At 39.9% G+C, this 23,169-nt stretch overlaps 1 protein-coding gene across 1 annotated transcript in view; it reads left to right on the top strand.

The window, feature by feature from the left end:
* LOC117479802 (voltage-dependent calcium channel subunit alpha-2/delta-4-like) overlaps nucleotides 1–23,169 on the top strand; it is a 97,981-nt gene that overhangs the window by 9,579 nt on the left and 65,233 nt on the right. Inside the window, 9 exon segments of the mRNA XM_034126886.1 lie at nucleotides 5,004–5,177; nucleotides 10,442–10,523; nucleotides 14,427–14,543; nucleotides 14,921–14,980; nucleotides 17,530–17,692; nucleotides 19,057–19,188; nucleotides 19,363–19,423; nucleotides 22,195–22,345; nucleotides 22,978–23,052. Of these exon segments, the coding sequence (XP_033982777.1) occupies nucleotides 5,004–5,177; nucleotides 10,442–10,523; nucleotides 14,427–14,543; nucleotides 14,921–14,980; nucleotides 17,530–17,692; nucleotides 19,057–19,188; nucleotides 19,363–19,423; nucleotides 22,195–22,345; nucleotides 22,978–23,052 (1,015 nt within the window).

Genomic DNA, 23,169 nt, shown 5'->3' with positions numbered 1-23,169 from the left:
AATGACAACAATGATTGTTCTTATCTTTAGGGTCTCCCATTAATGAAATTGATTGTTGTCAAATTTTATTTTGGGGGAAAAAATGTTTTTTTGGTTGTTCTTTAGAACTACCCCAATCCCTGAAAAAGAGCCAAATTAGACCAGGCCGAATATGGGAAAGGTGACAAAAAAGCCCATAACTTGAGAATGGCCACTCTTTTCCTCTTCAGATTTGCTGAGGTATGAACCAGGTGGCTGTCCTACATCACCAAATAGTCAGACAATTATTTAACTAAAAGAATACTGAATTATAGTCCTGTAAACTTAGCTTTAGTTTAGACGGAAATTGTACTTTTGGTGATAGGAACATAGGACTCAATCACTTTTCTCTCATTTATCAGAAAAACAGAAATCCCTAAATATACCATTACTGAATTGTCTAGGGTGCTATTGAACACTAACCAGTAGTTGTATGGAAATATCTGGTACAGTTCTATTGCAAATTAGATTTCTTTAGACATACAGTAGGCCTACCTCTTCTCTGATACAGTCAAATTCCGAATGGGGGATAAGTGGCATACTGTAATAGCCTATAAGTTAAGAATGCTCACTCTGATGGTCATTATATTTGGAGAGGGAAATACCAGGTGGCTGAACTACATCACCAAATAGTCAGAATAAGATTAACCCAATAAAATAAAGTGTATTAGTTCTAAATTGCAAGCCTCTAAAACATAGGTGTACATAGTACAGGTTGTATTGAAACTGGAACCTTCATTCAGGACTCCAACAGGACTCCATAACAAGGGTTTGGGTTCTGGCTGTGACACCATATCGCTGAAACATTGCTCTTTACATGTTGCTGAAATGCATCCTCTGTTGGCGGCAGATTTTTCGAGGCTGCATCTGTTGTTGATGCAATTATGAACCTCAGTTCATCCAAGTTTGTGCACATCAGTCCATTTCCCTTTTTCTTTTTTCTATATAGCAGAAGCGCAAATTCTCTTGAGACTGGCAAAGACTCTTCCAAGCTGGCAGAGAGTCCAAAATGGGCCAGATCTTTGAGCTCGCTGAGGGGTCTTGAGTTTGGTGAATGCTGTTGTCTTTCCTATTCTGTACAAACTACTTGCTGTGCCACAGCCAGTGAGTGCATGACATGCTGGTAGACAGTTAGACATGTGGTTGCCGCCCAGCTTCAGGACCATCTCCAACTAAACGGCCTCTTTGAGAAATTCCAGTCCGGTGCCCGTTCCGCCCACAGCACTGAAACAGAATATGTACACTAACACTTGACCCTAAACACACACATGCACGTGTGCAATATGTGGTGTGTTTGGGGCCATAGAATAACATTACAACAGGATTGTACGGTTATGAATGCATTATAAGTTAGTTATGATGTAGTTAAAACATATTGGATGATAGTCATTATTTTTGAGTGTTTTGGACTGAGTTAAATCATGGGTCAAAATTGACGCTTCGTAACAGCTTTCGAACACAACACAAGGGTTAACACAAACGAATATAAAATAACAAAACATAAATAAAATCACATACAAATGTATTCTAAAATAGTGAGTTGTAAAAAGTGATTTAAAAGAGCTGAAAATTATTTTATAAAACTGCATAGAATATTTGTTATGCTATTTCTTTAGCACATTTAACATGTTCACCTTCTTTCCATGTCTCCCCCTTCCCTGCTCCCTCTCTGTTGATCATAGCTGTAATTGATGTACGTCAACACTAGAGGGAGCCGTTGAACCAAGTATTAGTAAAGGGATTGCAAGAGGTTTGATTCTGGTTTGTAATCGCTTCATCAGTTTCTGTAGCAGTTTAAAGTAGAGACACTACATACTGATATACACCTGAACATCATCAGGAGAGGACTCTTTAAAGCAGAGACACTACATACTGATATACACCTGAACATCAGCAGGAGAGGACTCTTTAAAGTAGAGACACTACATACTGATATACACCTGATCATCAGCAGGAGAGGACTCTTTAAAGTAGAGACACTACATACTGATATACACCTGAACATCAGCAGGAGAGGACTCTTTAAAGTAGAGACACTACATACTGATATACACCTGAACATCAGCAGGAGAGGACTCTTTAAAGTAGAGACACTACATACTGATATACACCTGAACATCAGCAGGAGAGGACTCTTTAAAGTAGAGACACTACAGACTGATATACACCTGAACATCAGCAGGAGAGGACTCTTTAAAGTAGAGACACTACATACTGATATACACCTGAACATCAGCAGGAGAGGACTCTTTAAAGTAGAGACACTACATACTGATATACACCTGAACATCAGCAGGATAGGACTCTTTAAAGTAGAGACACTACATACTGATATACACCTGAACATCAGCAGGAGAGGACTCTTTAAAGTAGAGACACTACATACTGATATACACCTGAACCTCAGCAGGAGAGGACTCTTTAAAGTAGAGACACTACATACTGATATACACCTGAACATCAGCAAGAGAGTACTCTTTAAAGTAGAGACACTACATACTGATATACACCTGAACCTCAGCAGGAGAGGACTCTTTAAAGTAGAGACACTACATACTGATATACACCTGAACATCAGCAGGAGAGGACTCTTTAAAGTAGAGACACTACATACTGATATACACCTGAACATCAGCAGGAGAGGACTCTTTAAACTAGAGACACTACATACTGATATACACCTGAACATCAGCAGGAGAGGACTCTTTAAAGTAGAGACACTACATACTGATATACACCTGAACATCAGCAGGAGAGGACTCTTTAAAGTAGAGACACTACATACTGATATACACCTGAACATCAGCAGGAGAGGACTCTTTAAAGTAGAGACACTACATACTGATATACACCTGAACATCAGCAGGAGAGGACTCTTTAAAGTAGAGACACTACATACTGATATACACCTGAACATCAGCAGGAGAGGACTCTTTAAAATAGAGACACTACATACTGATATACACCTGAACATCAGCAGGAGAGGACTCTTTAAAGGTTAAACGCACCATGTTCTGTAGTTTGTAATGTCACCAGCAGTCATTTTCTCTTAAACTTTTCAATTGGAAAGTTATGATAACCTTCTCCTGCTCCTCATTCATTCCAAGTTATTGAATGTATCTACAACTCAGTGAGGGTCTCAGGTGTTGAGGTGTAAAAGGTCTGCTGGCGGCGGTTAGTGGTTTCACTCTGCATTAGTTATTGATGAGAGACAGGAATAACCTGAGGGATCAATGAGATCTGATGTTCCTCCTCTGAGACGCACTCCACACTGTATTCAGAGGCCTCCGCACAGCATCAGTGAAAATGTATAAATGACAGTACACAGGCGGTTTAAGATAAGATAAGATAGGACTTTATTTATCCCAAAGGAAATTGTTGTGCCAGAGTTACAAAGATACAATAAACACAGCAGCACAAGAATAAACTGTACACTAACAGTGCTGTAAAAAGAGCAATTAAATAACTACAAGTAACACGGTCACATAATTAATATAAAAAACTGTACAGTGACGAGCAGTATTTAGTAGTGCAAAGAAACGTAGTGGCAGATAAGTAATTGCACATTATATTTAGACCTTTAGATATCTTAGTGATGTTGAATCTGTATAATCAAAGGATAAGTGGAGCTAAATAAAACCCACTATTGGAAAGGGAGAACCTCAGAAAGCAGAATAAGGCCTCTTTAAAAGCACATTCCCTCCAGTCAGGAAGCAGTTCAGTTCATTAGAGAAAGTTCATTCAATAAAAAGAATTCTCAAGACTCATTTAATCCTATAAATCACTTTTGTCTAATCCATTTTGTTCAAGGATTAACAACCTCAAGAGAACCATTGAATACAAATAAAAAAGACATTGAGTACATCCCTAAATTAAATGACACAGTCAGGTCAGAGAGTGTGGAAGTGTGTCTTTTAAATATTACAGTAAAAATGATGAACAATTTACCCGTTATATCCACATTGCTGATGTTGACTCAGGTTGAGGTCGAACAGGACACACTGTGTGTGTGTGTGTGTGTGGTGTGTGTGTGTGTGTGTGTGTGTGTGTGTGTGTGTGTGTGTGTGTGTGTGGGTGCGTGTGTGTGTGTGTGTGTGTGTGTGTGTGGTGTGTGTGTGTGTGTGTGTGTGTGTGTGTGTGTGTGTTGTGCTGTGTGTGTGTGGTGTGTGTGTGTGTGTGTGTGTGTGTGTGTGTGTGTGCGTTGTAGTGTGTGTGCGCTCTCTCTCTCTCTCTCTCTCTCTCTCTCTCTCTCTCTCTCTCTCTCTCTCTCTCTCTCTCTCTCTCCTCTCTCCTCCTCTCTCTCTCTCTCTCTCTCTCCTCTCATCTCTCTCAGTCTCCTCTCTCTCTCTCTCTCTCTCTCTCTCTCTCTCTCTCTCTCTCTCTCTCTCTGCAGCCAAACTGAACCTCTGTGTTTCTCTCCTCTGATTGGTCGCAGGAGAGCCCGTCTCCAGAAATCACTGTAATCCTCTTAGATAAAAACAGAGCCATCGTCCAATCCCCTGCCTCCATTCCCACCCTCCCTCCCTCCTCCCTCCTCTCTCTCCTCCTCTCTCTCCATGGGGAAGAGCAGATTTTAATCCAAGTGGATTACGTTGCAAATTGGGTGACAGTGGAGGCGAGCGGCTGCAAAATCTGACGCATACTTCATGTCTTCCTAAATATCTGCAAGTTGGGGAAATAAACCCTCTTCTGGTTTCATGAGGAGCAACTTGAAAAAACACACAGGGAACATCTTTCAATGGAGAAACCAAGAAGGACTACTTTTAATCCATGAGATGAAGAGTTTCTCCTTCCAAAACTAGACTTTGAATCTCCACCGTCGCTCCAAAGAGTCTCTCTGCTGGAGGTTTCCTGTGGGAGGATGAGAAGATAAAACCCTGAGGAAGATGCCGACAGCAGGACACTTTTATCCAGGGATGACGGAGATCATTCAGGGTCAGAAACTTGTCGCTGTGACCCTCGTCTTCCTCGCCTCCTCTCTTTAGGCAACATGAGGAAGCCGTTCCCTACGAGCGCTCTGAGATCCTCCTGAAGTCTCTGAAGAGCTGTTCGGGTGAAGAGTCCTGCAGGATGGAGGGAGTGAGGAAGAGCCTGGGAATTCTGGGATTCCTGTGCCTGTGGATTACGGCTCAGGCTCAGATGAAGATCCCCCCGGAGACGTGAGTGAAAACTGTAAACCCTTCACATGCAGGAGGCTCCTTCACACCTTCAAGCACTGTAACATATCTTAAAGCTGCTACTGGGCATTGTCAACACTTATTTGGAAACATAGAAGTTCTGCACGGTGAACTACGCTGCTGAAAAGACTTCCCACATGAATGCTTCTTTTGTAGGGAGTATTGAGGGCATGAAAGGATGCTAACATGGATATTTACTTTGTACTTGTACTTGCCAAAGATCCATTCAGATATAAAAAGGTCTCTAGCTGAATATTCATGATTCAGTATCTTTCAAATCTGACAGATGATGGCTGTATTATTCTCCAACTTAACTTAAATCCAATTTAAACTAAGCTGCACTCTTAAAATCTTCCCTGAAAATCACTGGCCCTGTTTTTTTATTTGAGAAAACTATTAAAACCGTAAGGGAAATATTTTATAGTACTAGTATTTTTGGTACTCAGATCTTGTACTTGAGTAAAAGTAGAAGTACTCAGATCTTGTACTTGAGTAAAAGTAGAAGTACTCAGATATTGTACTTGAGTAAAAGTAGAAGTACTCAGATCTTGTACTTGAGTAAAAGTAGAAGTACTCAAATATTGTTCTTGAGTAAAAGTAGAAGTACTCAGATCTTGTTCTTGAGTAAAAGTAGAAGTACTCAGATCTTGTACTTGAGTAAAAGTAGAAGTACTCAGATCTTGTACTTGAGTAAAAGTAGAAGTACTCAAATATTGTTCTTGAGTAAAAGTAGAAGTACTCAGATCTTGTTCTTGAGTAAAAGTAGAAGTACTCAGATCTTGTACTTGAGTAAAAGTAGAAGTACTCAGATCTTGTACTTGAGTAAAAGTAGAAGTACTCAGATCTTGTACTTGAGTAAAAGTAGAAGTACTCAGATCTTGTACTTGAGTAAAAGTAGAAGTACTCAGATCTTGTACTTGAGTAAAAGTAGAAGTACTCAGGTCTTGTACTTGAGTAAAAGTAGAAGTACCAGAGTGTAGGAATACTCTGTTACAGTAAAAGTCCTGCATTCAAAATGTTCCTCAAGTAAAAGTAGAAAAGTATTCTCATCAAAATATAGTGAAAGTAGCGACAGTGAAAGTAGTCATTGTGCAGATTGGTCCATTTCAGAATAATATATATGATATGTTTTATAATGATTGATCATGAAAGTGTTCTCAAAGCTGGTAAAGGTGCAGCTAGTTTGAATGACTTTGTATACTGCAGGGTAGCTTGTGGATTTACTCCAGGTGGAACTAAAGTCTGATTTAACACTTGATTATATTTCACATCATTCATCCACATCTGTGAAGTAACTAAAGGTATTAAATACATGTAGTGGAGTAGAAGTACACCATGTACCTCTGAACTGTAGATGAGTAGAAGTACAAAGTAGCATAAAATAGAAATACTCAAGTAAAGTACAATTATCTGTTGTGTGTGGGTGTGTGTGTGTGTTGTGTGTGTGTGTGTGTGTGTGTGTGTGTGTGTGTGTGTGTGTGTGTGTGTGTGTGTGTGTGTGTGTGTGTGTGTGTGTGTGAGCAGCAGATGTACTGGGGCCGATCCCAGTGTGTGTGGATCTTTAAAGAAAGCTTATAGGACCTAAATGGACACGTTCCAGATTAATTAAGCGTCAGAAAACAACCTCCCAGAGTGCACTGTGTTTTCCTGACGGTCCTGAGGGAGAGGGTCAGCTGACGGCCGGTCCCCTCAGGATTCACTGAAATCTGCTCTCTGTTTCTGAGAGAGCAGCATCTGCTTTAAATGTAAAGTCTAATAGCGATGTGAAAAATATTGAAAGGACAAGTCTGTTTACTGTAGACTCCTGAGCTCACATGAGCCTTCCAAAGAACATCCATTACATTCATCTGTTATTCCAATTACTGGTATAAAGACTATTCTGCACTATTTCTACTATATTCTATTTTATTGTATTTACTTGCACTATTATCTGTATTGCTGTGTTGCTCTGTTGGAGGAGCCTGTGACCTCAGATGTTCATTGTCATATCTCCACTGTAGCTACGTACACATGATGATAAAAGCCTTGAACCTTGAAAGCCTAAATACGAGCAGGATGTTTAATTCAAGTAAATTCTAGGCGTTATCATCATGTTCACAGTGTGTGTGTGTGTGTGTGTGTGTGTGTGTGTGTGTGTGTGTGTGTGTGGTGTGTGTGTGTGTGTGTGTGTGTGTGTGTGTGTGTGTGTGTGTTTGTCTGTGTGTGTGTGTGTGTGTGTGTGTGTGTGTGTGTGTTTGTCTGTGTGTGTGTGTGTGTGTGTGTGTGTGTGGTGTGGGTTTGTCTGTGTGTGTGTGTGTGTGTGTGTGTGTGTGTGTTTGTCTCTGTGTGTGTGTGTGTGTGTGTGTTTGTCTGTGTGTGTGTGTGTGTGTGTGTGTGTGTGTGTGTTTGTCTCTGTGTGTGTGTGTGTGTGTGTGTGTGTGTGTGTGTGTGTGTGTGCGTGCGTGCGTGCGTGCGTGCGTGCGTGCGTGCGTGCGTGCGTGCGTGCGTGCGTGCGTGCGTGCGTGTGTGCGTGCGTGTGTGCGTGCGTGCTTCCCTATAGCAAGTGGTACTGCTCTGCATGAATGAGGCGTGAATGGGTGAATGACTCGTAGTATGTAAAGCTTTGAGGGGTCGAGAAGACCTGATAAAGAGATGTATAAATACAGTCCATCTAGTATTTACCATCACTACTGACTAACACCAACTTTATCCCGTCACTTACCTTCAGACATTCCTGTTAAAGGTCATAAACAGATTAAATATCCTCACTTTCCAGATCCATTCACATTGACCTCAAATGACCCCAGAAGAACTGTGGCAAAAAAATACAATAAACTGCAAGACACTGGATCAAACCAAAAATCATCAGAGAATGTGTCTAATCTACCTTTCAGCTATAAGCATGTCAAGATAATTACAACTGTATCCCATCACTAACCCTGAATCAGCACTTTAAAGAGGTCAAAAAAACATCCATAGCGTCCTCACTTTCCAGATCTAAACTCTGAAAAGGAGGCTAACAGGAAAACATGAGGGACAAGTGCACAAAAAGAAACCAGACGAACTGTGCCGTTAGAAAAAACAGAAAACGGTGAACTATCAAGAAAGAGATACGTAGAAGTATTACGAAAGATAAGAGGAATATGTTGAAAGTAAACAGCCAGGTAACTGTTGTGTAAGTGTAGATTGCAGAGAGTTATTTTGTATGTATACAAGATGTTAGATAAAGCTGCCTATATCAACTTTGCATGACATTTACAATAAATATATAGCTTATTATATTCTTTTTCTTCAAATTCCTCAGTAACTCGTCCTCATTGCACATTGTTAACTGTGACTCCCAGAGCTCACTTGTCAGACAGTCCGTGAGTTTACCTCGGTAATGCTAACGGCCTCATTAGCATCAAGCTGTCAGACAGTGTTAGCGATAGCATTACGTTTAGCTGCAGCTGCCCGGGTCACCTTCCCCCCCCGACCCTCATCTCCAGGCCTAAACACAGAGAGCCGTGTCACCTGGTTATAAATTAGAGATAAAGAAATGCATTATGTTGTGCCTTTGGTCCACATGGTTCTGTGGACAAACAGAACAAACAATAACAACAACATGACAGCACGCGGCGTGGCTACAAAAGAACAAATGTTACATAAAACAAAGGGGGGCATTCACAAAAAGGCTCCCAGTTTACATAACTTAGGTATTATAACAACTGTAATTACCTTTCTGGTGTTGTTCACTTAAAAGTAACAAAAAGCCTGTCTGTAGTTTAGGTTCAATTCCTATTCAATTCAAACTACACATGCTTTCATGTATGGACACCAGTTGGCACAATCAACCCAAAAAGTTGGTTAAAATGTGTGATTTTGAACAAAAACAAACGACATGTCCCAGTAGAGTTTACTGTAGACTCTACTGTAGAGTTTACTGGGACATGTCCTCACTGAGTTGAGGCAGAAAATGCAAATATGACCCTAAACATGAGAATAGGGCCCCTTTAAATGCTGTGGAACTCAGTAAATCCTGTCCCTCGTCGTATTGCAGCTACAGCTCAATAACAGCAGCTGAGTCACACATTTAATACAAGTTGTGAGATATTAGGGAAGAGCTTGCTACTCAGTGTTTAAGTTGTTGTCATTTCTGAGCAGCTTTTTGAATTTTTTGGGCAACCAAAGTGATGGTGGCCTTCATGCATCAAATATAAGGACACACCATGACTTAAACTTTAGCTAATGTCCTAAAAGTGTCTGCTGTGTGTGTGTGTGTGTGTGTGTGTGTGTGTGTGTGTGTGTGTGTGTGTGTGTGTGTGTGTGTGTGTGTGTGTGTGTGTGTGTGTGTGTGTGGGTGGGTGGGTGGGTTGGGTATGTGGTTGTGTCTAGCATTACTATACTTGTGGGGACCTAAATATGTTTACACAGTCACGTGTGGGGACTCGCCTCCCTTATGGGGTCATAATGGAGGTCCCCATAAGGGGAATCATTCATTTTAGGGTGAAGACTTGGTTAGGGTAAGGGTCATGTGTTGGTTATGGTTAGGATAAGTCTCCAGGAAATGCATGTAAGTCAATGTAATGTCCCCTGAAGTGATGTATACATGGTATGTGTGTGTGTGTGTGTGTGTGTGTGTGTGTGTGTGTGTGTGTGTGTGTGTGTGTGTGTGTGTGTGTGTGTGTGTGTGTGTGTGTGTGTGTGTGTGTGTGTGTGTGTGTGTGTGTGTGTGTGTTGCAGACACCTGCAGCTCTCCGCTGTGACCCAGATGAAGAACAGATTATCTAAATCTGTTTCATCAGGGTCACATTTATTTGCCTTTTATTACTGTCCTAACTCACCTCTGCTGCAGGCCACACACACACACACACACACACACACACACACACACACACACACACACACACACACACACACACACACACACACTTATATGTCTTTATTGTAATTTTTCTATTTTGTCAACCAATTTTATTAAACTCAAGTTGATGACAAAACAAACGTAGACATGCTGTGAAATTGCAATATCATCATGTTTAAGGAAACCTATATGCAACAAAAGTTAGTAATACCTACAAAAAAAAGTTGTTTGGGGCCATATGTATGGAAATAAAAATAATAAAGTACCTAACTCCCACTATATGCATGATTTTAAGTGTATGTATGATCTATATTGAGTCCACTGTTTTGTTTACATGTTGACTACAGATAATAGTGATGCTGTTTTCTTGCAGGTTTTCCCTCCCTCTCGTTGTATTTATCCGTCTCCTCTCTCTGTGTTTCAGGGTGCAGCAGTGGGCGTCGGTGTTTTCCGTTCAGCTGCGAGAATTAACCATTAAATACTCCGGCTCCCAGCTGCTGCAGAAGGTGAGCAAAATAAGAAATAATCTCTGTGTCAAACAAATGTTTATGGTACTGACACGTTTTGTTCAGCAGGATCATCTCCACATACTAACACCACTTTATGATATCTGAAATAATAAGCTGACGTTATATGACGGCTATAAAGGAACTACCAACACAGTCTCACGGCATTTCGTGTTATAGTCACGACATTAATCTATTGATTCGTGTTCACCAACACGATTTCGCCATTTTTTTCGTGTCACACAGAACGATTTTAAAAGCAATGTAAATAATAACAAATTAGAAGGAAAAAGACATTTAAAAAAATACAGATTTCAGTATTCTGACACAGAACGATTTTAGAAGCAATGTATTTATATTGGTAGTATGTTTCGTGCCTGCACCAAATAATAACAAATTAGAAGGAAAAAAAGATGACATAAAATACAGATTTCAGTATTCTGAGGCTCTGAGCCATTTATTTTCCTCGCTGACGGCACAAAAACTCAGACATTATACAATTTCAAATAAAAGGGATAGGGTTAGGCTTAGGGTAAGATATTGAGTAAGAACATGTTTTTATGAACCACACAGCTTCTGGTCTTCCAAGACCCGACCGGACAAAAAGACGTGTTGCAGGCACGAAACATACTACCAATAGAAATACATTGCTTTTAAAATCGTTCTGTGTGACACGAAAAAAATGCGAAAATCGTGTTGGTGAACACGAATCAATAGATTAAATTAATTTCGTGACTAATAACACGAAATGCCGTGAGACTTGGCTATAAAGGAACTACAGCACGATCACATGACTTCACGTCCCCACCGCTAAGCTAAAGGTGGCTAATGTTGGGCTATAAAGGAACTACAGCACGGTCACATGACTTCACGTCACCACCGCTAAGCTAAAGGTGGCTAATGTTGGGCTATAAAGGAACTACAGCACGGTCACATGACTTCACGTCACCACCGCTAAGCTAAAGGAGGCTAATGTTGGGCTATAAAGGAACTACAGCACGGTCACATGACTTCATGTCACCACCGCTAAGCTAAAGGTGGCTAATGTTGGGCTATAAAGGAACTACAGCACGGTCACATGACTTCACGTCACCACCGCTAAGCTAAAGGCGGCTAATGTTGGGCAGGAAGTGCTAAGTTGCTGACTGGTTTTAGGACTCTTTCCTGTACCTCTCTGTGAAGTTAGGGAGTTTTTTTTTTTTAAATGTTCATAGTAGCTAGGGTGTTGTACTAACACTAAATGTTATTATGGCTCCAGTTTCTATACAAACAGTATCCGGATCTACAAGAAACGGATCTCATTTACGTTGGAGAGAGCCGAGCTTTATAGTTACAGGTGGCGCTGATTGGATCAATGCCTGGCGCAACATTACAATAAAATAAGCTTAAAACAATGGCTTCACAATATATTTAGAACAATCACTGCGGCCCGGTTGGGAATGCACTCTGTCTTCTATCCTAGGATGATACCAAATAAATAAAAATACTAAAATGGATTGTTAAATATGCTCAAGAAGCTGTTAATACCTCGGTGACACACCTAAGGAAAGTCTATTTCGAGGAAACAGTGATTTACATTTTATATTTATGTGGGAGAGACACTTCCTCTGGAGGGAACACACAGATTTAAGCCTTTGCAGACCATTTACATGCACTAAAACCTATAGAACACACTACAGGAGAGGAAACACCCCAAAAAAAATATTAAAATGTTGTATTTAGTTGTTAACAATCGTCTTATTTTCACCATCCTCATATGAGTTGTTAATATGACAAAGCTGCAAATATATATATTACCTCATTGCTAATGTATGCATCCTGCTAACAGCTGTTTAAAAGGTATACAATATTTGTATTAATGTGTTTGATATCGAGGCTTCAGCATTTCATCGAGACTGTTTCATAATCAGTTGGAAACTACTCGCCTTACTTTAAAAAGCCTTTTTTGTTTTGGTGGGTTGACCTTTAAATATTAAAGCAGGATGACGTTTGGTTTTGGATTAGAGACGTCAGATCATATGATGTAATGTTTGTATTTGACCCATAAAAGTTAAACTAACCCATGAAAAGAAAAGCAGATGAATTTCAAAATCAAAGACCAACAGATGTTAAACTGGTTAAACTGGGAACACTCAGACACAGAGAGAGTCAGTGTGTGGTTGTTTTTACCAGGGAACACACACACGTTGATACACACACACACACACACACACACACACACACACACACACACACACAAACACACACACACACACACACAAACACACACACACTCAGGGATCATGGTAATGCCCAGATTGAGGACCGAGCCCTCTTTACCGGCGTCAGGATTTGTGGCCTGTTCTGATTTTAGACATTCATCCATTTATCCTTCAGATTTAGATTCATTCAGTCTGCTCTCACAAACACACACAACAACAACATCAACATATTATTATTTACCAAATTAATGTTTAAAGAGTCCTCTCCTGTTGATGTTCAGGTGTATATCAGTATGTAGTGTCTCTACTTTAAAGAGTCCTCTCCTGCTGATGTTCAGGTGTATATCAGTATGTAGTGTCTCTACTTTAAAGAGTCCTCTCCTGTTGATGTTCAGGTGTATATCAGTATGTAGTGTCTCTACTTTAAAGAGTCCTCTCCTGCTGATGTTCAGGTGTATATCAGTATGTAGTGTCTCTACTTTAAAGAGTCCTCTCCTGCTGATGTTCAGGTGTATATCAGTATGTAGTGTCTCTACTTTAAAGAGTCCTCTCCTGCTGATGTTCAGGTGTATATCAGTATGTAGTGTCTCTACTTTAAAGAGTCCTCTCCTGCTGATGTTCAGGTGTATATCAGTATGTAGTGTCTCTACTTTAAAGAGTCCTCTCCTGCTGATGTTCAGGTGTATATCAGTATGTAGTGTCTCTACTTTAAAGAGTCCTCTCCTGCTGATGTTCAGGTGTATATCAGTATGTAGTGTCTCTACTTTAAAGAGTCCTCTCCTGCTGATGTTCAGGTGTATATCAGTATGTAGTGTCTCTACTTTAAAGAGTCCTCTCCTGCTGATGTTCAGGTGTATATCAGTATGTAGTGTCTCTACTTTAAAAAGTCCTCTCCTGCTGATGTTCAGGTGTATATCAGTATGTAGTGTCTCTACTTTAAAGAGTCCTCTCCTGCTGATGTTCAGGTGTATATCAGTTAGTAGTGTCTCTACTTTAAAGAGTCCTCTCCTGCTGATGTTCAGGTGTATATCAGTATGTAGTGTCTCTACTTTAAAGAGTCCTCTCCTGCTGATGTTCAGGTGTATATCAGTATGTAGTGTCTCTATTTTAAAGAGTCCTCTCCTGCTGATGTTCAGGTGTATATCAGTATGTAGTGTCTCTACTTTAAAGAGTCCTCTCCTGCTGATGTTCAGGTGTATATCAGTATGTAGTGTCTCTACTTTAAAGAGTCCTCTCCTGCTGATGTTCAGGTGTATATCAGTATGTAGTGTCTCTACATGTCTCCATGCTTTAATGTTCAAAAAGCTCTTTATTTTTCTCATACTGCCTGTGCTGCAGCACCTCTTTTCACCCTCTGTCTGAAACCAGAGCCCAGTCTGCTCTGATTGGTCAGCTGGCCGGCTCTGTTGTGATTGGCTCATTGAGTTTTGCTCGGACTAATTGGACTCTGACCCTATAGTTCAGAGAGGAAGATACCAGATCAACCGCACCTCATATATATATATATTTATATATTGGTCCATATGGGTCCGATGTTTCCATTAAATTCACTTTTGAGTCTGACTCCAGGGGAATTATCCCTTTGATATAGTTATGCAATAAATAACGTATTTTTGTAGGGTACCCTGAAGGCAGCATCCCCTTTACTCGTCACTTCTCCACAGAGTGAATGCTCACAGAGTTGTGTTTGTCTCCCCGTCAGAAACTGAAGGATGTGGAGCCCATCATTAAGATGGTGGATCTGAACGGGAACAACCTGGTGAAGGATTACTCCGACGAGATCGAGCGCTTGTTGGGAAAGAAGATGAAGTCTGTGAGGGTGAGGAAAGAACAGACCCCCCATTAAACATGTCAAACAAAACCTCTCAGATTCAAGTTTTCTAAGATTTAACAACTTTTACACATTTCTGATCAACGAAGATTTACTTTTTTATGACGAAAGCTTAGACAGTATCAGCTAATTATTAAATTGTGAATATGATAATATTATATTATAAAATACACAGTTCTTGAGAAATATTGAATATAAAACGCTTAAATAAGATGGTTTTTAAAGGTTTGGTTGCTCACAGCACTTGTTGATTAATGAGACATTGCTTCATTTTTAAATACATATTCACAATCCTTAAAATCAACACGTTTAATAACAGGTGTTTCTCGTTGTTTTAATTCTGACTGTGTGTGTTTTTGTGTCAGAGGTTAGCGGAGTCTGCAGAGGACGCTGACCTGTACCACGAGTTCAACGCCACATTACAGGTGGGTGCTCTGTTATTATACGTATTTGTATTTCTCTAAGCCCACTAAACACATGCAAACATTTGGTAAACCTACAGGACATTCACTTTCTTTTTTATATATTTCAATCTTAATAATATCTTTTGTCATATTTTTTTACATCCTCGCCGCACAAAAATATATTCTTTAAACCATTGAATCCTTACATTTAAATAAAGTAATAATAACAACGTATTTTGTATTTATTAAATCAACTTTGAATGCTTGCTTTTGTCCTTTTACAGTGTTAGTTGACATAACAAAGTCTTGATGGAGCTCCAAACAAATGGAAATAAAAACTATAATCCTTATTTATGGAACAATTTTAGTATAAAGTGTCAGAGCCGACACAGATTTGGTCTCATTCTGTTTATATACATGTCATTGTAATTGCTTTAATGAATGCATACGTGTGCCTCATTTTGTTTGCAGCAAAAAGCTTAAGAGTAACTCTCTTTTGATTGCATTGAAAATGTAGTATTTGAAGCTAAACACTAAAAAAATATGTATAAAAACGGAATCTTTGGTTAGAAAAAAAAACACATTGTGAATTTGAACATAATTACATTTATATATATAAATATATTTTTTAACAGCTGAATATATTCAAGTGAAAGGAGCCTCTAATCTGTGATTTTCTTTGTAAAAGGCTGCATATCCAGTACAATACCCCTAAAAAGTGGTATTTTACTGTAAATGCATTATAAACCCCTCATTAAAGGTGGGGTAGGTAAGTTTGAGAAACCGGCTCGAGATCGCTAGAATTTGAAAATACACAGCCGGAAAAAATCTGCCACTTCCTTACAGAGCCCCTCCTCCAACACACACGAACGCGCACATGACCAATGAGGGCACGAGATAAGTTTGTGCACAGATGGAAGGGTGACAGGCAGGTAGGCCATCCAGTTATTTTAGCCGGGCCGGCTCAGATGATTGGTCGTGCTTTTTACAGTACTACGGCTTCCACAGATGATATTTATTATGGATTTTTTGTCAAAGCATTTAATATATTCATTGCTATCGGGATGTTAAGAGCATTGCATGGAATGTAACAAAAAGTGTTTCTGAAGTGAATTACCTACCCCACCTTTAACATGCTGTGTATTTCTGTTTTGGAACAGACTAAATATGGGTTAAAGCAGAATATTTGGTCAGACAAAAACATATTGAGCATTTTGGAGCTGTTTAAATCTCTATTATATCATCACACTGGACTCTACTTCTACTAATGGAACAAAGCTAATATAATTTATGTAGTCTTATCGCTGATTCTGTGCACAAATACTGGCTTCTTTAACCCTAAATAAAAAGCCAAGAATAAACACAGAACATGTATTTATTTATAGATCTGTGGTGGACTTTATGAATGAAGCTCTGCAGTTCTGTGTTTATCCTCAGATAATCCCTGTACCGTCTGACGCCTCTAATCTGTCATTTGCTCGTCTCAGCTGCTTTAAACTCAGTGCTAATGTTAGCATGCATGCTAACGGCGTTTAGATCAGAGGTGGAGCAGATTTAAAGCCTCAGCTGACACCTGGAATTAGATCAAACTCCTCTGATCCTGAGAGGAAACCAGGTCACACTGCAGCGGGGGAACAACACACAGGAACATATCAACAACATATCAAAACAATACACATTACGGCCTTTTAGACCTGTTTGATTGGTTTGTTAGAAAACTGGACAACCAACACATTGCTAAATATCTCTGAACAAGGAACATGTAAACAAGTTGTTCAACCAATTTCACGTAAAGAAATCTGAGTTAAACCAACTAAGACTGACATGAAGGCATAACAACGAACATACTAAGAGATAACTCATATTAGAGCAAGCATTAAGAAACATATCTATAGAAAACAATATACAATTTAAGTTTGATTCTTAGCATCTTATTCTGAAAGGCTGTCCTACTTCCTGTCTCCCATCAGTTCGATTATTGGTATCTTATTCTGAAAGGCTGTCCTACTTCCTGTCTCCCATCAGTTCGATTATTGTTATCTTATTCTGAAAAGCTGTCTCACTTCCTGTCTCTAGTCAGTTTGATTCTTAGCATCTTATTCTGAAAGGCTGTCCCACTTCCTGTCTCCCCTCATCTTATTCTGAAAGGCTATCCCACTTCCTGTCTCTAGTCAGTTTGATTCTTAGCATCTTATTCTGAAAGGCTGTCCCACTTCCTGTCTCCCCTCATCTTATTCTGAAAGGCTATCCCACTTCCTGTCTCTAGTCAGTTTGATTGTTTGCATTTTATTCTGAAAGGCTGTTCCACTTCCTGTCTCCCCTCATCTTATTCTGAAAGGCTATCCCACTTCCTGTCTCTAGTCAGTTTGATTGTTTGCATTTTATTCTGAAAGGCTGTTCCACTTCCTGTCTCCCCTCATCTTATTCTGAAAGGCTATCCCACTTCCTGTCTCCATTCAGTTTGATTCTTAGCATCTTATCCTGAAAGTCTGTCCCACTTCCTGTCTCATGTCACTTTGATTCTTGGTATTTTATTCTGAAAGGCTGTCCCACTTCCTGTCTCCCCTCAGTTTGATTACTACAATTCGATGCTAATAAACTCAGGGGACGAGGACGGAAACAGTCCAGATATGGGCGCTGAGTTTCCTCTGGAGGAAAGCGAGCACTTCAACAACCTGCGTGTCAACATGTTGCTGAGCGACATCCAGGTTCCAACCAACGTCTTCAACAAAGGTCAGAGGTCAACCTGTGTGTCTGAACATACATACAATGTTCAGGTGTATATCAGTATGTAGTGTTTCTACTTTAAAGAGTCCTCTCCTGCTGATGTTCAGGTGTATATCAGTATGTAGTGTCTCTACTTTAAAGAGTCCTCTCCTGCTGATGTTCAGGTGTATATCAGTATGTAGTGTCTCTACTTTAAAGAGTCCTCTCCTGCTGATGTTCAGGTGTATATCAGTATGTAGTGTCTCTACTTTAAAGAGTCCTCTCCTGCTGATGTTCAGGTGTATATCAGTATGTAGTGTCTCTACTTTAAAGAGTCCTCTCCTGCTGATGTTCAGGTGCATGTATATCAGTATGTAGTGTCTCTACTTTAAAGAGTCCTCTCCTGCTGATGTTCAGGTGTATATCAGTATGTAGTGTCTCTACTTTAAAGAGTCCTCTCCTGCTGATGTTCAGGTGTATATCAGTATGTAGTGTCTCTACTTTAAAGAGTCCTCTCCTGCTGATGTTCAGGTGTATATCAGTATGTAGTGTCTCTACTTTAAAGAGTCCTCTCCTGCTGATGTTCAGGTGTATATCAGTATGTAGTGTCTCTACTTTAAAGAGTCCTCTCCTGCTGATGTTCAGGTGTATATCAGTATGTAGTGTCTCTACTTTAAAGAGTCCTCTCCTGCTGATGTTCAGGTGTATATCAGTATGTAGTGTCTCCACTTTAAAGAGTCCTCTCCTGCTGATGTTCAGGTGTATATCAGTATGTAGTGTCTCTACTTTAAAGAGTCCTCTCCTGCTGATGTTCAGGTGTATATCAGTATGTAGTGTCTCTACTTTAAAGAGTCCTCTCCTGCTGATGTCCAGGTGTATATCAGTATGTAGTGTCTCTACTTTAAAGAGTCCTCTCCTGCTGATGTTCAGGTGTATATCAGTATGTAGTGTCTCTACTTTAAAGAGTCCTCTCCTGCTGATGTTCAGGTGTATATCAGTATGTAGTGTCTCTACTTTAAAGAGTCCTCTCCTGCTGATGTTCAGGTGTATATCAGTATGTAGTGTCTCTACTTTAAAGAGTCCTCTCCTGCTGATGTTCAGGTGTATATCAGTATGTAGTGTCTCTACTTTAAAGAGTCCTCTCCTGCTGATGTTCAGGTGTATATCAGTATGTAGTGTCTCTACTTTAAAGAGTCCTCTCCTGCTGATGTCCAGGTGTATATCAGTATGTAGTGTCTCTACTTTAAAGAGTCCTCTCCTGCTGATGTTCAGGTGTATATCAGTATGTAGTGTCTCTACTTTAAAGAGTCCTCTCCTGCTGATGTGCAGGTGTATGAAGTGGTGCAGTAGATCTCTATAAATGTTATGTTTTTCTGTTCTTGTTCCTGCAGATCCGAACATCCTGAATTCGATCTATAACTCGGAGGCGCTGAACGATGTTTTTATCGGAAACTTCCAGAAAGATCCCACGCTCACCTGGCAGTTCTTCGGCAGCTCCACCGGGTTCTTCCGGATCTTTCCCGGTCAGTTTACAGAAGCACATTTGTTTAAAATGTTTAATGAAATAACTGATAAAGCATGCACTAAATATATAATATCTGTGTGTCTCCTTTTGAAAGAAAAGTAAAAACCAAAAGGGAGAAATCTGTCTCTTTTTTTAAAGTTAAAGTGTTAAACGCTCTTATCTCACCTGTCAGGTATTAAATGGACTCCAGACTCTAACGGTGTTGCAGCTTTCGACTGCAGGAACAGAAACTGGTGAGTTCACTCCAACACATACTACTTTCATACTCCATAACACAGTGACGTCACTATGTAACACTCACACTTCTATTAGCTAGCGCTCCAACACATTGTATGAGATAGGCTAGGGGGCGGGACATCTCACAGTGGTTGACCAATGACAACAGAGCCGGCTTGCTAACCAACATCAGCAGGAGAGGACTCTTTAAAGTAGAGACACTACATACTGATATACACCTGAACATCAGCAGGAGAGGACTCTTTAAAGTAGAGACACTACATACTGATATACACCTGAACATCAGCAGGAGAGGACTCTTTAAAGTAGAGACACTACATACTGATATACACCTGGACATCAGCAGGAGAGGACTCTTTAAAATAGAGACACTACATGCTGATATACACCTGAACATCAGCAGGAGAGGACTCTTTAAAGTAGAGACACTACATACTGATATACACCTGAACATCAGCAGGAGAGGACTCTTTAAAGTAGAGACACTACATACTGATATACACCTGAACATCAGCAGGAGAGGACTCTTTAAAGTAGAGACACTACATACTGATATACACCTGAACATCAGCAGGAGAGGACTCTTTAAAGTAGAGACACTACATACTGATATACACCTGAACATCAGCAGGAGAGGACTCTTTAAAGTAGAGACACTACATGCTGATATACACCTGAACATCAGCAGGAGAGGACTCTTTAAAGTAGAGACACTACATACTGATATACACCTGAACTTATCATAGAAGCTGATGCCCAATTTCCAAAGTAGGACATTATTTAAATTATTTAAACCCTTGCCAAGTGAATGCCTATGCAAAAACATTGACAAAAAGAAATCAATAATGCCCTTAATGAGGCACAAAGGTTAAAAACCTTCACTAAACTGATGCTTAATTCTGCTCTAAAGTGTGTCTATTTTTAGAATACAAGAGAAACAATTAGAGTGTGTGTGTGTGTGTGTGTGTGTGTGTGTGTGTGTGTGTGTGTGTGTGTGTGTGTGTGTGTGTGTGTGTGTGTGTGTGTGTGTGTGTGTGTGTGTGTGTGTGTGTGTGTGTGTGTGTGTGTGTGTGTGTGTGTGTGTGTGTGTGTGTGTGTGTGTGTGTGTGTGTGTGTGTGTGTGTGTGTGTGTGTGTGTGTGTGTGTGTGTGTGTGTGTGTGTGTGTGTGTGTGTGTGTGTGTGTGTGTGTGTGTGTGTGTGTGTGTGTGTGTGTGTGTGTGTGTGTCCTGATCCTCTGAAAGACGATAATCTTCTCCTTAGCGGCTCACTGCTGCACACATGGCACCATATGCGACTGTTCATGCCTTTCAAATAATACCAGAGCGCTGCATATGTCCCTGAACGCCTCGCGGTGCTGCAGCTGCACGCATTTATTCATTCATATCAATCATCAGAATGATGTTTACATCAAAGCAGGATAGTCAATAACCAGGGGTGGGGAGTAGAGGAGTACAAATACTTTGTTACTGTACTTAAGTACATGTTTCTGGTATCAGTACTTTACTCCACTACTTATTTTTCTGATGACTTTTACCTTTGACTTCTTACATTTTGAACCCAAATACCTGTACTTTCTACTTCTTACATTTTGAACACAAATACCTGTACTTTCTACTTCTTACATTTTGAACACAAATACCTGTACTTTCTACTTCTTACATGTTGAACACAAATACCTGTACTTTCTACTTCTTACATGTTGAACACAAATACCTGTACTTTCTACTTCTTACATGTTGAACACAAATACCTGTACTTTCTACTTCTCACATTTTCCAAACAGGCTGGTTCCTTTAGTTTGAATGTGTGTTTGGTAGCGTGATCATTATTATTTAGAGTCATTGCGTGCCTATTGATTTGAACACGATCCGTGTATCCATCATTTCCTGGTCTTCTCTAAAGAAGAGGGACCAATGAAAACGTTGTCATGTTGCCGTTGTTCAGCATGGAAACATTCATTAGGTAACAATGACATTATTGTTCTATTAATATAAAGGGAGGTCAGGTACTCTTTAAAACAGCTGCTAGTTATGGGTACTTTTTACTGAAGTACATTTCAAAGCCCTCTTTACTTTTACTTGAGTAAAGAAGTTTAGTCAGTACTTCTACTTTTACCAGAGTATTTTTAAACACGAGTATCTGTACTTCTACTTGAGTAAAGCATGTGTGTACTTTTGCCCTCTCTGCCAATAACTAAGGATTTTAATGGCGTTCAGTGCATTCACTAAATATGAATATGAAGTCCAATAAAATATTAAAACCACATTTCAGAGATTTGAAGTCAATAAATAACTTATTCAAAATGTGTATCCTATTTTCATATTTTAGTTATACTAGTTTAGTATCCTCTGTTTATATTTTATATTTTATCCATTGTAATCTTGTGGTGCGTTCAGGTATATTCAGGCAATAATCAATGTTTTGTTCATGTTGCATTCAGGGACATTCAAGCAATAATAACTTTTCTGTGGTGGTGGTGCATTCAGGGAGATCCGTGCAATAATCAGTATTCGGTGGTGGTGTGTTCAGGTACACAGACGTAATACTCAATCTCCTCATGTGTCAGTAATAAGTATGGTGCATTCAGGTATTCAGGAAGTAATAGTTGTTCTGTGACGGTGCGTTCATGTACATCCGATCATTAACTCATAGAATGAGTCTTCTCTCGTGGTGCGTTCAGGTACATCCAGGTAATAATGGGTCTTCTCTCGTGGTGCGTTCATGTACATCCAGGTAATAATGAGTCCCCTCTCGTGGTGCGTTCAGGTACATCCAGGCCGCCACCTCCCCCAAAGACATCATCATCATGGTGGACATCAGCGGCAGCATGAAGGGTCTGAAGATGACCATCGCAAAACACACCATCAACACAATCCTGGACACACTGGGGGAGAACGACTTCGTCAACGTGATCGCTGTGAGACACACACACACACACACACACACACACACACACACACACACACACACACACACACACACACACACACTACATCAATAACTATACTCACTATTAGGTCAACTGTGAAGGAAGTATTCAGATCTCTATTTTAAATTAACATACTTATACCATGCTAGAAGAATACAGAAACAGTCCACACACACACACACACACACACACACACACACACACACACACACACACACACACACATTCTATTTTATCCTATGTTTTTATTGTGTATTGTGTTTTTAGCACTTCTTACCACGTGGCTTGTGTGGTCATTTATTCCTTTATGATTCCTATGATGTTTTAATGTTTGTCAAGCTCTTTGCGAAAAGCGCTTTATAAATACATTTGACTTACTTACTAATCTGAAGCGGTATGGAATAATCGCTTTATCAGTTTTTGTTGGCAAAAGAAATCTTAATTTGTAAAGTTACTCAAGCTGTCAGATGCAGTGGAATAGAAGTATACATCATCATGAATACTTAAGTCCAAGTACCTCCCTTGGACTTAAGTAAAGTACTTGAATAAATGTATTTAGTTCCTTTGCACTGACAGTATATTGTTTGGTGGGAATTGAACCGGTGACCTCCTCTCTTCAGTACACAGATTACATTCGTTACGTGGAGCCGTGCTTCAAAGGAACCCTGGTGCAGGCTGACCTGGACAACAGAGAGGTAACACACACACACACACACACACACACACACACACACACACACACACACACACACACACACACACACACACACACACACACACACATACACATACCATGTATACATCACTTCAGG

This window comes from Trematomus bernacchii, unplaced genomic scaffold (assembly GCF_902827165.1).
Source record: "Trematomus bernacchii unplaced genomic scaffold, fTreBer1.1, whole genome shotgun sequence".
In the NCBI taxonomy this organism is placed as follows: Eukaryota; Metazoa; Chordata; class Actinopteri; order Perciformes; family Nototheniidae; genus Trematomus; species Trematomus bernacchii.
The sequence above is the reverse complement of the archived record's forward strand: the minus strand, read 5'-3'. Positions and strand labels throughout refer to the sequence as shown.